Here is a 14,231-nt window from a genome sequence, read left to right as displayed (position 1 = left end):
GTCTTCTGCAGTCACTGAGGACCTGGCTCACCATTGACTTTTGATCTTTGAAGATAATTCCATAATTAGGTTGTTGCATTTTCCCCACCCTCTTTGCTTTCTCTCTAGTCAGACTTCTTAGATTTCAGGGGGGCGGTGAATAGGAGGGCTTCCGAGGATGGCCACGTTTGACCTGAGGAAAAGCCCACAGTCACTTGTTCGGTCAGCCTCAAATTTCAAAGGAAAGGCTTGGCTCTAATTGTGCTAAGGGCCAGGGGTTTTACATACCTAATTTATCATTCCATTCTCTTGAAAACATTGTGAGGTACATTTTGAAATTCCAGTTTTCCAAAACAAAAACAAAAAACGGGTGAGGCTCAGATATTTTCATCATTGTGCTCAAAGTCACACACACAGTTTGTAAGGGTAGAGCCAGGACTGAAGCCAGAATCGGGCTCCCTACGCTCTCCACATCGCTACTGAGTTGGGGTTAGTCTGTTTTCCTTTTCTTCTCATTACCACACAGACTCCATCAAAGAACCCAGTAGAAGGAAGGCCGTGATTTCTCTCTCTCTCTCTCTCTTTATGGACTGTATGTGCCTCCCCTCCACCACAGAGTGCCTAGTAAGGTGCTCAGCAAACGTTCCGTGCCTGGAGGCAACACCGTCTTCCTGGGGCCGCAAACGGGGCTGGGGTGAGGAGTGAGGCAGTGCTGTGAGGTGGACCGCGCTGCTGCCGCGGCTGCCAGGTGATGGGGAGGGACGCTTCAGTCTGTGCCTTGACTCGAAGGCATTTTCCATTTCCTAGTCCCCTCCCGCTCTCCATCCCTCACCTCTCGCCCCTGGACTTCAGCTCAGGCCCCTCTGGGAGCGTCCCTTGCCGCGGGGCTGACAACACTTGGGGGCGCAGGGTCCCGGTTCTCCGAGCTCTTGCCCATCTGTGCGCAGAACGTCGTTCCGGGGCGCCTGGAGCCCGGCGGGCATTGACGTCAAGCGGCGGCGAAGCGCTGCCTACAGACGGTTGACCCGGACCCTCCTCCACACCCCCTTCCTTCCTTCATCGCCCCCTCCTTCTTCCCTGCGCCCCGGCTCAGGCTCGCTATAAAAGGTGGGAGCGCGGGGTGCCCGAGTAGCGCCGAGTTTCAGCACCATGGAGAGCCCCCGCCTGCGCCTGCTGCCCGTCCTGGGCGCCGCCCTGCTGCTGCTGCTACCTTTGCTGGGCGCCTTAGCCCAGGAGGACGCCGAGCTCCAGCCGCGAGCCCTGGACATCTACTCCGCCGTGGAGGATGCCTCCCATGAGAAGGAGCTGCTGGTCGGTACCCCCCTCGCCCCTGACTCCCCTGGCTTTGCCGCGAGGTTCCTTGCTTTGTATGCATTTCTCTCTCCCTGCCTCTCCACCCCGATTCCCAGAGTCAGGGTCCGGGGAGGTGGGCACAGATCCCCGGCTCCCGCTCTCACCCGAAGAACGTCTTGAGCCCACGGGCTCCAGATAGTCTGTGGAGCAACTCCCTGATCCCGGCTCCTCGGAGCAACAGGAGTCTCCGCGGCTCCTGGCCCTGCGGTCAGTCCGTGGGACAGCGCTTGCTAAGTTTCCACCCCTCGAACGTCCCTCTTTGCAGAGTCCAGGGGAGGAGTGTGTGGTGCCCCGGTTCCTTATAACTAGGGCTGCAAGTGAGCACCTGGGCTGGGCGCACAGCCAAGGCGGCAACTTGGGGATCCGGGGGGCGGTGTGTTGCAGATTGAAGCGCTGCAGGAAGTTCTGAAGAAGCTCAAGAGTAAACGCATTCCAATTTATGAGAAGAAGTATGGCCAAGTCCCCATGGTAAGGCTTCGGGGTCACCCCTCCCCATGCTTTTCCACGAGGAAATGCACCCCCTTGAACCTTAGACACCAGCTTCTTCCCAGGATGTGGCTATTCATTCAGAAAATGGGTTTGCAGAGTTCCGTGGGCTCCCCCTTTGCTTCCACCGTGTCAACCCTTTCCTCTTGGTCTCTAAAGATAAGAGTAGACTGGCCATTCCGGAAGATCGACCAGCTGGTACCAGGAATCTGCCCTTGGGTTTCTGTGGAAAGCAGTATTTCCTGAAAATATGCTTTTATTTATTTATTTTTTTAATATCCCAAAGAATTCTCTGAGTGGAAGAGTCCTTGAATCTAGTCAATTCTTGTTCCTGTAATTTACTTCCTGCCTTCTGAAGCACTGCCAGTTTTTAAAAACCTAAGTTGATGTAAAGAATCTTGATTCCTGTCTGTTCACCTTCCTTGAATAACACACACACACACACATTTTAATCTTTTTTCTTGGGATGAGAAGGTGGATACAGGCAGCAAGGATTGTGAGGTCTATTGTTTATTAGATGAAAAGGTCTGGTTGAATTTTTTTTTTTTTTTTTTGATGAGCAACTGAAGGACCCAGCAAAGGTAACTTCCCTGAAAAAAGGTAGAAGACAGTAGGAGGAATTCAATAATTTAAATTTCATTCTTCTTATCTTCTCTCTCTCAAATGATAAGCACAAGGCTCTCCTTGTTTCAAGCCTGACTATACTTAGACCCACGGTGACGGTGGCAGGGTTCATCTCCCTCCCCAGAGGCAGACTTTGTGACGGGGAGACGCGCCTGTTGGGAGCACAGGTGCGCTTCTGCGGCGTGACTACACGTTGTGTTGTTTGCAGTGTGACGCGGGAGAGCAGTGCGCCGTGCGGAAAGGAGCTAGGATTGGGAAGCTGTGTGACTGTCCCCGAGGAACCTCCTGCAATTCCTTCCTCCTGAAGTGCTTATGAGGCACCCATGCGTCTCCTTAAGCCCCCTCCCCACTTTCCCCAGGGGACCACACCTTCATCCCTGGAGTTTAGCTTTAGCAACAAAGTTTGCTGTTTCCCTCTAAGGAAAAGGGGGCTCTCTTCCTGCTGTTTCCAAATAAAAAGAACACATTAGATGTTACTGTGTGAAGGGTAATGCCTTGTATGGTGTTGATATGTGTACAAAGTATTCTATTCTTATTTTCTCTGTCTGGCAAACTTTTAAAAGTGGATATTTAAGTAGAGAGGAAGACCTTCAATTTGCAAATTGTATTTTTGTAGGTGGCATGACAGGATGAAAATTAGATCAGTTAAAATCTTGACAGATGACATCACAACCTGGAAAATAAATCACCCAAGCATCACAAACTGAAGCATGTACAAATTATACATAATAAAGTGTTTTTCATAATTGCTCATAGTGCATTGTTGTTTCTGCCTAAGTAATTTAAATAGGAAAGGTGGGATTAATCATGCTGTTGTTTTCAAGGAAAAATATTTTTAAAATAGTGGTCCACTGGGAAAACAGCACCAGGACTCCGAGGAGCTTTCATCATTAATTAGGAGTTTGCTGCACAAACTTTGGTACATTATTTTGCTTTGATTGCAGTGGTGTGCGAAGTGTGTGTGTGTGTGTATGGGTGTATTTGTGGGTGCTGTGTGTGTGTGTGTGTGAGAAGAGAGAGAGAGATGAAATGAAGATGATTGGAGTTGAGTTGATACATTTTGTTTATTAAAACCTTCAGCTAGAACCCTTAAACAGGGAGAACAATAGAAGAGAAATTATTTCAGCCTTTAGTCACATTAAGAGAAATTTGAAAAATTAAGAATTTTGTTTTGACAATTCCTTTATTAGAAGTTATGCCTTGGTTAAAAAAGTAGACTCTTTGGGGGTGGTTTTATGTCCAGAGGAAGGTAAATACCTGTTTTAGCTGCTCTAAGGGTGTGAGACCCAATAATTACCACTGTTTAATACACAATCTTGGAAATATTCTCAGTTCAAAGGGAAAAATGGTCATTTCAGTAAACAGTTTTGAAGGGAACAAGTGAAATCAATGAAGGCAGGTTCAACTCGAGAAATACAAAAATCTTAAATGTAAAGTTTAGGAGCCATTAAATGTTTCTGAGTGCTTACCTGAGGTCACATTTCTGGGACTGTAAATCAAACTAAATAATATTTAGGAAGAAGCATCCTGAGAAGAACAGTGGCTTTTTCCTGATGCAAACTCAGGAGGCCCTTGCATAAAAATAGAATGTAAAAATAAAGTCCCTCCACTGATTCTTAGGGACCTAGAATATAGTGTTTAAAATATTGCCATACACAATCGCCCTTTTCTCTTATTGCCCTTTGCTTTTATTATTACCGTTAGCATGACTGGTCCTCTTAATTATCTTGCAAGATACTATTATCACTTTTTTTCCCCCAGAGTAGGGAGCAGACACCAAGAGAGAAGGCAGGACTAGCTCAATCAATCCTAAATCATGATTTCAGCTGTAATTTCTCCAAAGGTTTGTCTTTTCTCTCTGTATCACCCCAGTCAATTGAGCAGGCTGTATGGACTCTCAAATTCCCCAGAAAACACTTCTTTCTTTAATAGAAATTAGATCAATATATTTTAGGGGAGTCACATTTCCATTTGAATACCAGGCTTAGTTGTGATTGAAATGTGTTGCATTTTAATTTTTAAAAACTGAAAAGAGTAATTAAATAGTTTCATAGTCCACTGCTTTTCCAGAAAGCAGTTCAATTGAAATTCTAATCTTCTTCTTGAGTATCTTAACTCTACCCATTCATTTCAGTCCTAAGTAAGTAAGATGAGGAAACTGTTTTAATCGTTGGTTAGTGCATAGACAAGACCCTCAGGGATAACACTTAGAACTGCTTCCTATTTTACCCTGTAGTGTTTCTCCCCGAAGCAAGAAGTGTTGGAAGAATTTGCAGTTGAAAAAAAGAATAAGAATATTTTAAGAATATTGTTCTAAACCTCTTTAATTTGTACCCCTCACCATTACCCCTGCTATATCATCCCTCCTTTCTTATTTAATACAACTAAAGGGTGTGGACTTATGGGAGATTGATAAGGGAGAATCTGTGGGCTGGATAGGGAATGACTTTGTCTGAAAATTTTTTGTAGGGGCCCAGATTTTAAGTTCATAGTGCTAATACCATTTTACATTGGTGATGGCAACACATAATCTTAAGCAGCTTGTAAGAAGTAACTTTGCTTTCTCATTTTATCAGTATAAGAGCGTCTCTTCAAATAGAATGTCTTAGTATGTTTAATGATCGAAGGTCCCTGTGGAGAGGACAAGAATGTAAAGATCAAGAAAGTTGAAATGAGCAAAGCTGTCGCCCATATGGAAGCTTCCATATATATATACCCTAGAGACTTTCTGTGCGTGAATAGTGGGTGCTTGCTCAGTCATGTCTGACTCTTTGTGACTCCAAGGGCGTAGCCTGACAGCCTTCTCTGTCCATGGGATTTCCCAGGCAAGAATACTGGAGTGGGTTGCCATTTCCTCCTTCTGAGATTGGCTGAAAGATCAAGGGTCTGAGAATTGACAAGCTCCTCCATCTGAAGGTCTGAGGAATGATAAAGCATGGGAGTAGAGCAGTGGTTCTCACAGGAGCCTGGGGATGACATGTGAAGATTGCTGTCTGACTTTTCTCAATTGCACACAATCGTTCCTCTTCCTATGGTGATTACTGATATTATACCCCTTACCCTGTGCCAGAATCTGCAGGGCTCTGAAGGACCCAGATTCTATTTGTGTACCTGTACCCTCTCCCAATCCCGAAAATGGCACAACTGACTCTAGGTATTGGCAGAGATTCTTTGCTCGACCCAACTTTAGTTGGGCTCCCGAACCTTGTCCTAGACCCATCTGTGTACTTCCTTGCAAAATATAATATTACCGAGAGCCCTGCTAAGTCAGTTTATCAAAAAATCCCCCACCCTGGACATCTGATCACTCTCCAAATATGATCAAGTTCCTTACCCTCCCCACCCCTTAGGTGATGTCTGATCACCCTGGCCCCACCTTCGCCAAAGAGCTTGTTAGGTCAGTTTAGCCAGGGTCTCCCCTTTTACCTCTTAGTAACTTTCCATTCACAGACCTCCCACCTGTCCCTAGGCCATAAGTTACTACTTGCTCATCTGGACTTGCGCCCCCTTTTGTACCTAAGTCTCTTTCCCCTTATGACAATAGTTCTGAATAAAATTCGTTTTTATGGCTTTAACTACTGTCCAGCTATAGCTTTTTTTTTGACAGTGTGAAGTGTAGTTAGGGAAGGAGGTTTAGGATTGTTTAGTTTAAATAAGAACCTCAGATGGTTCTGCTAAGCTTCCTCTTCCAGAACCACTATAACACTGAGCTAATTTTTAACATAATTCATTCATTCCACACTTTTTCAAGTATTTCCATGTGCTAGGTACTGAAAACATAATGGTAAGTAAGATAGATATAATTCCTGTTCTCATAGAGTTTATAGTCTAGTGATTGACAGTCCAGTGGCAAGAAAAATTAATAACAAAAATTATAAGCCATGAGAAATTCTATGAAGGACATGGTGATATCAAAAGAGCAGTCAGGAGAGGTGATATTTGAGCTGAGAGTTGAAGGGTAAGGAGCCAGTCATGTCAAAGACAGAGTGGTTGGAAGGAGAAGAAATGACAAAGGGCTTCAGGCAGATGTTATGACATATTCAAAGGCAGGATAGATGTTGACATGCTTGAGGAACTGAAAGAAGACCCAGGACTCTTAGCAGATGAATGCCAGATGAGGAGAGGCACAAGTAGCTATCCCTGTGAATAGTTCTTTGGGTTCCCTTGGGTGTACACAGTTCCCTTGATCAGATGCCAGGTGATATTAGCGGATATTCATAGGTCACAGATATTTCATGGGAAGGTAGGACTGAGAGTAAGGAGGGGGTTGTCCTGGCATAAACTTTCAGTATTCTTTGTCTCGGTGATGGATGATAGAATTCTCTTACCTGGCTAATGTGTTTACTGTTGGTTTCCTTTACCTTCCTAAGCATGTGTCTGCTCTTCAGGGTATCTAGTCTTGAGGATCTGTCAGCAAAATTATTTTGACTTGAAAATAATTTGTGTGAATATTTCTAGCTGGTGTTCCCAGCACTATTGAGAGGAAGAATCAGCAGAAAGGAAGAGGTTAAAAATTTAGAAGAAAAGAGAGATAATTGATGAAGCAAGCTCTTGGTCAGAGATGAGGGGATAGGATTAGGAGACAAGAAAAAGATTAGTTTGTAGGAAGAGTGGGAGGGTGGGAGAACATGGTGTAGACAGATACAGGTGACTTTGTAGGTGTGATGGCAAGAAGTTGGATGGTTATTTAATGGCTTCTGTTTTCCAAGGGAAGTAGGATGTAAAGTCTTCTGCTGAGGAGATGAAGCAAATTGTCCATTCAGTAATTATATGTACACAATATGGAAATTGATAATAGCCAGGTCTCTGCCATAATGTGAGAGAGTCACCATATGATGTGATACATCAAATGCTAGACAGAGAGAAAAATGAATTTAGAAGACCCAAGTGGTATTCGAATATTCTTTGAAGAATGTATATTTAAAAAGATGATGATTGGAAAAACTTAGTTAAGGCGTGGGAAATAGTGTGAACGAAAGTGCATAGGGAAAAGGGAACGCAGGAAGAAGTAACTTGAGTGCTGAGTCCATTGGTGTCCACATGGTGTGAACCGGTGAAGGAGGAGACAGGGGTGCTCAGGGTGTGGGGTAAGGACCCAGGCTTTGTTCCTGGTAGCAGAATGACACGATTAGGGCTGTGCTTTAGAAAGCTCTCTGATTGCACACCAAGAGAGGGACCAGAGAGGGACCAGAGAGGGAGCCATGCGCAAGAAAGGCCGGGCAGGAGGCTGTCTCAGAGGTCTACGAAAGACGTGATGAGGGCTTGGATAGATAAAAGCGGTAAGAATGGACAGGAGGGACAAGAAAAAGACATCATTCAGGGGAAAGTCCACAGCAGTAGTTTCCCCAAACTCTTCTGTCCGTAATGGTGTTTTCTCTTGTAGTAAAATAATGTGGAGGTGGGGGTGCCAAAGCTAGATATATCCAATTTTTGATTGTTATAACTCAAAGTTTAGCATACTTGCATTTAAAAAGTCAGGTTTATTTAGGTATAATTTGTATATAATAAAATTCATCCTTTTGAAATGTACATTCCCTATGTTTTCAATGTTCAGTTTTAGATGTTTTAATTTTTATTTTTGGCTACACCACACAGCATGTGGGATCTTATTTCCCCAAGCAGGGATCAAACCCATGGCCCTTATATTGGAAGTGCGGCATCTTAACCAATTGACTGTCAGAGAAGTCCCCAATTTCATTGTTAAAATGATCTTTCTTTAATGAAATGATTGTGAAAATAGATGGTGGTTGTTTTCCTAATGCTTCCGTTAACAAAACAGAATTTGGCATCTCTATTTTCAAATGCCAGAATTTGGGAAGACATTTGACTGGTCTAGAAAATCTGGAAATCTGGAAGCCATTGAACTCATGGAGGCTTTTAAAATGAGGAATCTGAAAGGCTGGGAGGATGGTAGCTGCCAGAGAAAGGAAACATGGAGAAAGACGCTTGTTGGGGGACAGGACTGAAATCTTGAAGGAACCCGGGCTTCTCTAGATTTGCTCTAGATTCCAATTCATGTGTGGTTTCACCAGAACAGAGGTAAGTGCAGGGTTGCCTTGCAGAGGAAGCAGGAAGCCTGGTTTCCACTCGTGGCCCTGCTACTAATGAGTTGGGCAGCCTTGCAGGGCTTCCAACAGGCAGACATCTACGATTCCCCCTCCAGTTGAGATATTTGGACACTGAATTAGACTTTATTTGATCACATCTAATATTCTATGTTTGAGCAACTGGGAAATAAAGCAAATAAGCTTCAATCCAAATTGGTTTTGACTTTACTTGAACCATGGGCTTCCCTTGATAGCTCAGTTGGTAAAGAATCCGTCTGCAATGCAGAAGACCCCAGTTTGATTCCTGGGTAGGGAGGATCCTCTGGAGAAGGGATAGGCTACCTACTCCAGTATTCTTGGGATTCCCCTGTGGATCAGCTGGTAAAGAATCTGCCTGCAATGCGGGCAGATCAAACCTGGGTTTGATCCCTGAGTTGGTAAGATCCCCTGGAGAAGGGAAAGGCTACCCACTCCAGTATTCTTGCCTGGAGAATTCATGGACTGTATAGTCCATGGGGTTGCAAAGAGTTGGACATGACTGAGCAACTTTCACTTACTTGAACCACAGGCAAGAATGAACCACAAGAAAGAATGAAATTGAAATCACCTCAATTTAAGTTTGAGTTTTATTTTATTTATTTTAATTTTTGGCTGCACCACACAGCATGGGGGACTTTCCAACAAGGAATGGAACCTGTGCTGTTCGCAGTGGAAGTGTGGGGTCTTAACCACTGCACCAACAGGGGAGTTCTAAGTTTGAATTTTAAAATAACTAATAATTTTCTTCAGATAGGTTTTGAATTTATTAGTTATTTAGAATTTTTTTAAAGTTTTAGATTTATTATTTAGTATTTTTTGGTGCTATTATGTATGCTTTTTAGTTCTATCACATTGCATAATTGGTTGATTTGTATATAGGAATATTCCATACTATGTACACTGGCAAGAGCCTGTAATGTTCCTGAACTTTCCCATTCAGTTCAGTTCAGTTCAGTCACTCAGTAGTGTCCGACTCTTTGCGACCCCATGAATCGCAGCACGTCAGACCTCCCTGTCCATCACCAACTCCCGGAGTTTACTCAAACTCATGCCCATTGAGTTGGTGATGCCATCCAGCCATCTCATCCTCTGTTGTCCCCTTCTCCTCCTGCTCCCAATCCCTCCCAGCATCAGGGTCTTTTCCAATGAGTCAATTCTTCGCATGAGGTGGCCAAAGTATTGGAGTTTCAGCTTCGGCATCAGTCCTTCCAATGAACACCCAGGACTGATCTCCTTCAGGATGGACTGGTTGGATCTCCTTGCAGTCCAAGGGACTCTCAAGAGTCTTCTCCAACACCACAGTTCAAAAGCATCAATTCTTCAGTGTTCAGCTTTCTTCACAGTCCAACTCTCACATCCATACATGACCACTGGAAAAACCATAGCCTTGGCTAGACGGACCTTAGTTAGCTTTAAATATTTTTTATATATTCTCTTAGATGTTCTATGTAGACGATTGTGTTATCTGAAAATACGGGTAGTTTTCAATTCCTTTCTAATTCTTATACTTTCACTTACCGTTTTATTACATTGACTAGGTCTATCAGTAATATAATAGAGGTGTCAGTATAGAGAGGTATATAGAGGGGACAGCAGGCCTTCTTACTGATGCTTGACTTCAGTGACAGTGCTTCCAAAGCATAACAGGGAATGTGTGCGTGTGTATTAAAAAAATACATATCCTTTCTTAGGTTAAGGGATTTTACTTTTTTTTTTTTCAAAAATGGGGTGGGAGGGGAGAGGGAGGTACAAGAGGGAGGGGACATATGTACACCTGTGGCTGATTCACGTTGATGAATGGCAGAGACCAACACATTATTGTAAAACAGCCATCCTTCAATTAAAAAAGTTTTAGAAAACCTATTCAGATGGTATATTTAGAAAGGGCAAACAAGTTCCTACTGTACAGAACAGGGAACTATAATATCCTGTGACAAACCATAGTGGAAAAGAATATGAAAAAGAATGCATATATATGTATATCTGAGTTACTTCATTGTATAGCAGTAATTAACACAATACTGTAATTCAACTATACTTCAATAAAAAATAAATTAAAAATAAAAAAAAATAAATTAAAAATAAATGAGTATTACATGTCAAAGATTTTTCTGTATTTACTGAAATAATCATTTTATGTTATTACCTATTAATTTTATTAATGTTTTACTTAATTTTACCTACCTTTTCATGATCTGACTGAACCTGCCTCCCAGAGAAGTAGGCAGCCTCGAGCTGACTCCGTGGATGCGAGCTAGAGGCTGAGGAGTCAGTCTTGGAGGAATTCTGAGGTGGAAAGACCAGGGCTGGAGTCTAAGGTTCCGCCGTTTTCTACAGCTATAGCCCCTGATCCGGCCAGGTGAGCGGCTAACACTTCTCACAGCCAAGGGCCTGGATCCCTTTCTGAGAGGCTCCCGTCTGATTCTGAGCAGCCACTGGAAACACCACACACCCGCTCCTGCCCTTGTCCCCATCACGAGCTTCCCCCAGCCGTGCTGCTCCAGTCCTCTGTGCTGCCTGGCCCTTCACTTTGTCAGCCTGACGTGGTGAATTTGTTCATAGATTTTCTAACGTATTGATCCCTTCTGACCAGGGATTGAACTTGGGCCCCGGCAGTGAAAGTGTGGCGTCATTAACCATTGGACTGCCAGGGAATTCCCTGTAGTAGAATCTTTTTTTTTTTTAAATCTTACATAATTTTATTTATTTTTGGCTGTGCTGGGTCTTCATGGTTGCACGGGCTTTCCTCTGGTTGCAGCAGGTGAAGGCTACTCTCCAGTTGGCCATGGACAGACTTCTCACTGTGGTAGCTTCTCATGCTGAGAAGCGTGGGCTCTGGGCTGTGCAGTTTTCAGCAGTTGGGGCACAGGGGATCAGTAGTTGCTACTCCCCTGCTCTAGAACACAGGCTCAGTACTTGTGGCACACGGGCTTAGTAGCCCTGCAGCAAAGTGGGATCCTCCCAGACCAGGGGTTGAACCCATGTCTCCTGCATTGGCAGGTGAGCTCTCCATTGAGCCACCAGTGAAGCTCCTAAAGTAGAATCTTAAACTCATATCTTCCACAGTACTTTCTAGTCTCTTTTTAAGTAATTGAAACACTTAAATTTTTCTACCTTTTTCATCTTAGCAATCGTATATTAACATTTGCATTAAGCTTCCCAACCAATAGCAAAAATTTTTTGGGCTTCATTCTAAATTTTACAGGTATTGCTCATCATTGATTCTTCTTAACATTGTCTCAGTTCCTGAGTTATTTATTCCAATTCATGAGAATCTTTCTTTTAGTGACTTTTGGAGGACTGGGTACTTGGGTTTTGTGTATCTCATTCCTTGCATACTTGAATTTGTGTTTATTTTGCTTTTTTAGGGAACAGGCTTTTAGAAATTGATGTAGATGCTTCCTGTCATGCTGTTGATCTATTTTTCCTGGCATTGGGGTAAGGGAAATCTTTCACTGTAATTGTCTTTTTTTTTGGGGGGTGGGGTAGGAGTCTTATCTCTTCCTCGGTCTCTGAGTAGAGATTATTTCCTATACTTGAACTTCAGAAATATAACTCAGGGTATCTTGGTCTATATCTATCTCCATAATCTAGCTTGAATCTTGTTAAGCCCCTTTAGTGGAAAGATTCAAGATTTTTTTTGATTAAGGGAAAGGTATTTTTCTCATTTCTTTGATTATTATTTCTCTGCTGTATGTTTAGTTCTCTTTCTGGGATTCCTTTTATATAAATATAGAATCTCTTATATCTGTATTTATGTGAACTCTATCTTTTCTCCTTTTCACCTTGATAGTTTCCCTCTGAGTCATGGGGAAAATTTTTGAGGTGGTTCTCTAATTCATAGATTTGGTTTTATTCAGTAACTCACCTTCTGTTCACTAGATCAGTCCCCACAAAAGACATTTCCCCAAATTCCCATTTTCTGTGGTTCTGAAGTAAAAAGCAAATACCCCTGAAAGGCCCAGATCACGCAATTACTCATGCTTATATCAGGGTGGGTATTCCATAGCCTCTTTTTTTTTGGTGATGATAGGAAGACTGAGGTTTCAGAGCACTGTAGGGAGACGCTGCTGCTGCTGCTAAGTCATGTCAGTCGTGTCCGACTCTGTATGACCCCATAGATGGCAGCCCATCAAGCTCCCGTCCCTGGGATTCTCTAGGCAAGAACACTGGAATGTGTTGCCCTTTTCTTCAATGCATGAGAGTGAAAAGTGAAAGTGAAGTCACTCAGTCGTGTCCGACTCTTAGCGACCCCATGGACTGCAGCCCACCAGGCTCCTCCATCCATGGGATTTCCCAGGCAAGAGTACTGGAGTGGGATGCCATCGCCTTCTCCCATAGGGAGACACTGGGACCAGCCTTATCTGCTTCACACTTTGCTGAAGCCTGTCTCTGGCTGGAGATCTCAAAGGCTCAGCACACACTTGGAAAGGGAGAAAGAATATCAAGGGTTCTTGAGATGGCATGTGGGAGTGACATCTCTCATTCTTCAAATCACATCATGATTGGAGGAGAGGTTTTCTTAAATACATGCAATGTGGAAAGAACTGTTTGTTTTTGTTTTGTACTTAGTGAGGGTAGGAGGAGAGAGAAGGAGAGACAGAGAGTGAGAGAGTGCTTGTGTGCTGTGTTGAGGAACAAGGAGACATTTGGAAAAAGAATTTATGGGAAGAACATAAATATCTAATGAGCATTTATCTAGTTATTTGCTGTATGCTTATGTATATTAGAAACCTTCTTTTCCAACTCATTGATGAATTCTTCAGTAAATTCTTAGTTACTCAAAGTAACAATGGATGTGATTTCATTGAAAAAAATGCTTATCAACATTTCTTCCCTTTAGCCAATATCTAGCATGGTAAGATAGCTGTATCCATTCATCTGTCCCCTTATTCATTATTTAACAAACATTTTTTAATTGTAGTATAGTTGATTTACTATACCACATTAGTTTCAGGTGTACAATATCATGATTCAATATTTTATAGATTATACTCCATTTAAAGTTACTATAAAATCTTGGCTATGTTCCCTGGGCTGTACAGTATGTCCTTGTTCCTTAATTATTTTATACATAGTAGTTGCTATTTCTTAATCCCTACCCCTATCTTGCTCCTCCCCTCTTCCTCTTGGGAGCCCCTGGTTCTCTATATATCTGTGAGTCTGTTTTAACAAACATTTTTGAGCACCTACCCTGTGTCAGGCACAGTGACGGGCTCCAGAGATGGAGCAGAGAAGAAAACAGTCAAGTTCCCACCCTCCAGGAGCTTATGATCTTATGTAATAAGAAGGATCTGTTTAAGTGGGACCCGTGCAGGAAGACTAAGGAGGAATGAAGATTCCTGCTAGGGACTGAATCCACGTCCCCTGGGAATGTGTCTTGATCATCTTTTCTTTCACCTGTTCCTCTTTACTCTCATCTCCCCAGGTTGCCTATAGTTCCTTTTGTCTGTGTATCTCAGATCCTGACATTTGTTTCCAACCTGTTGACTCTAATGACGCTTTGTTTAAAAAAGGTTTTTATTCTATATTAGGGTATAGCCGATTAACAGACAGTGCTGTGGTAGTTTCAGGCGAACAGCAGAGGGATTCAGCCATATATACGTGTTCTGATAACTCTTTTTGAAACACCCTTCAGCTACACTTTGACACTGATTTCCCAGTTCAGTTCTCAGTTTTACCCTCTGGCCCCCAATGTCTGTG

At 43.1% G+C, this 14,231-nt stretch overlaps 1 protein-coding gene across 1 annotated transcript; it reads left to right on the top strand.

Annotated features, from left to right (window-relative positions):
- The first annotated feature begins 704 nt into the window (after window positions 1-704).
- CARTPT (CART prepropeptide) lies at window positions 705-3,197 on the top strand. Its single transcript, XM_043887571.1, has 3 exons — window positions 705-1,287; window positions 1,717-1,800; window positions 2,651-3,197. Exons 1-3 carry the CDS (start codon window positions 1,129-1,131, stop codon window positions 2,756-2,758), a joined length of 351 nt encoding a protein of 116 aa, XP_043743506.1. The 5' UTR covers window positions 705-1,128; the 3' UTR covers window positions 2,759-3,197.
- The last annotated feature ends 11,034 nt before the right edge of the window (window positions 3,198-14,231 follow it).

Source organism: Cervus elaphus, chromosome 25 (genome assembly GCF_910594005.1).
Source record: "Cervus elaphus chromosome 25, mCerEla1.1, whole genome shotgun sequence".
Lineage (NCBI taxonomy): Eukaryota > Metazoa > Chordata > Mammalia > Artiodactyla > Cervidae > Cervus > Cervus elaphus.
Note: the sequence above shows the minus strand (reverse complement) of the source record. Positions and strands in the feature narration are given on the sequence as shown.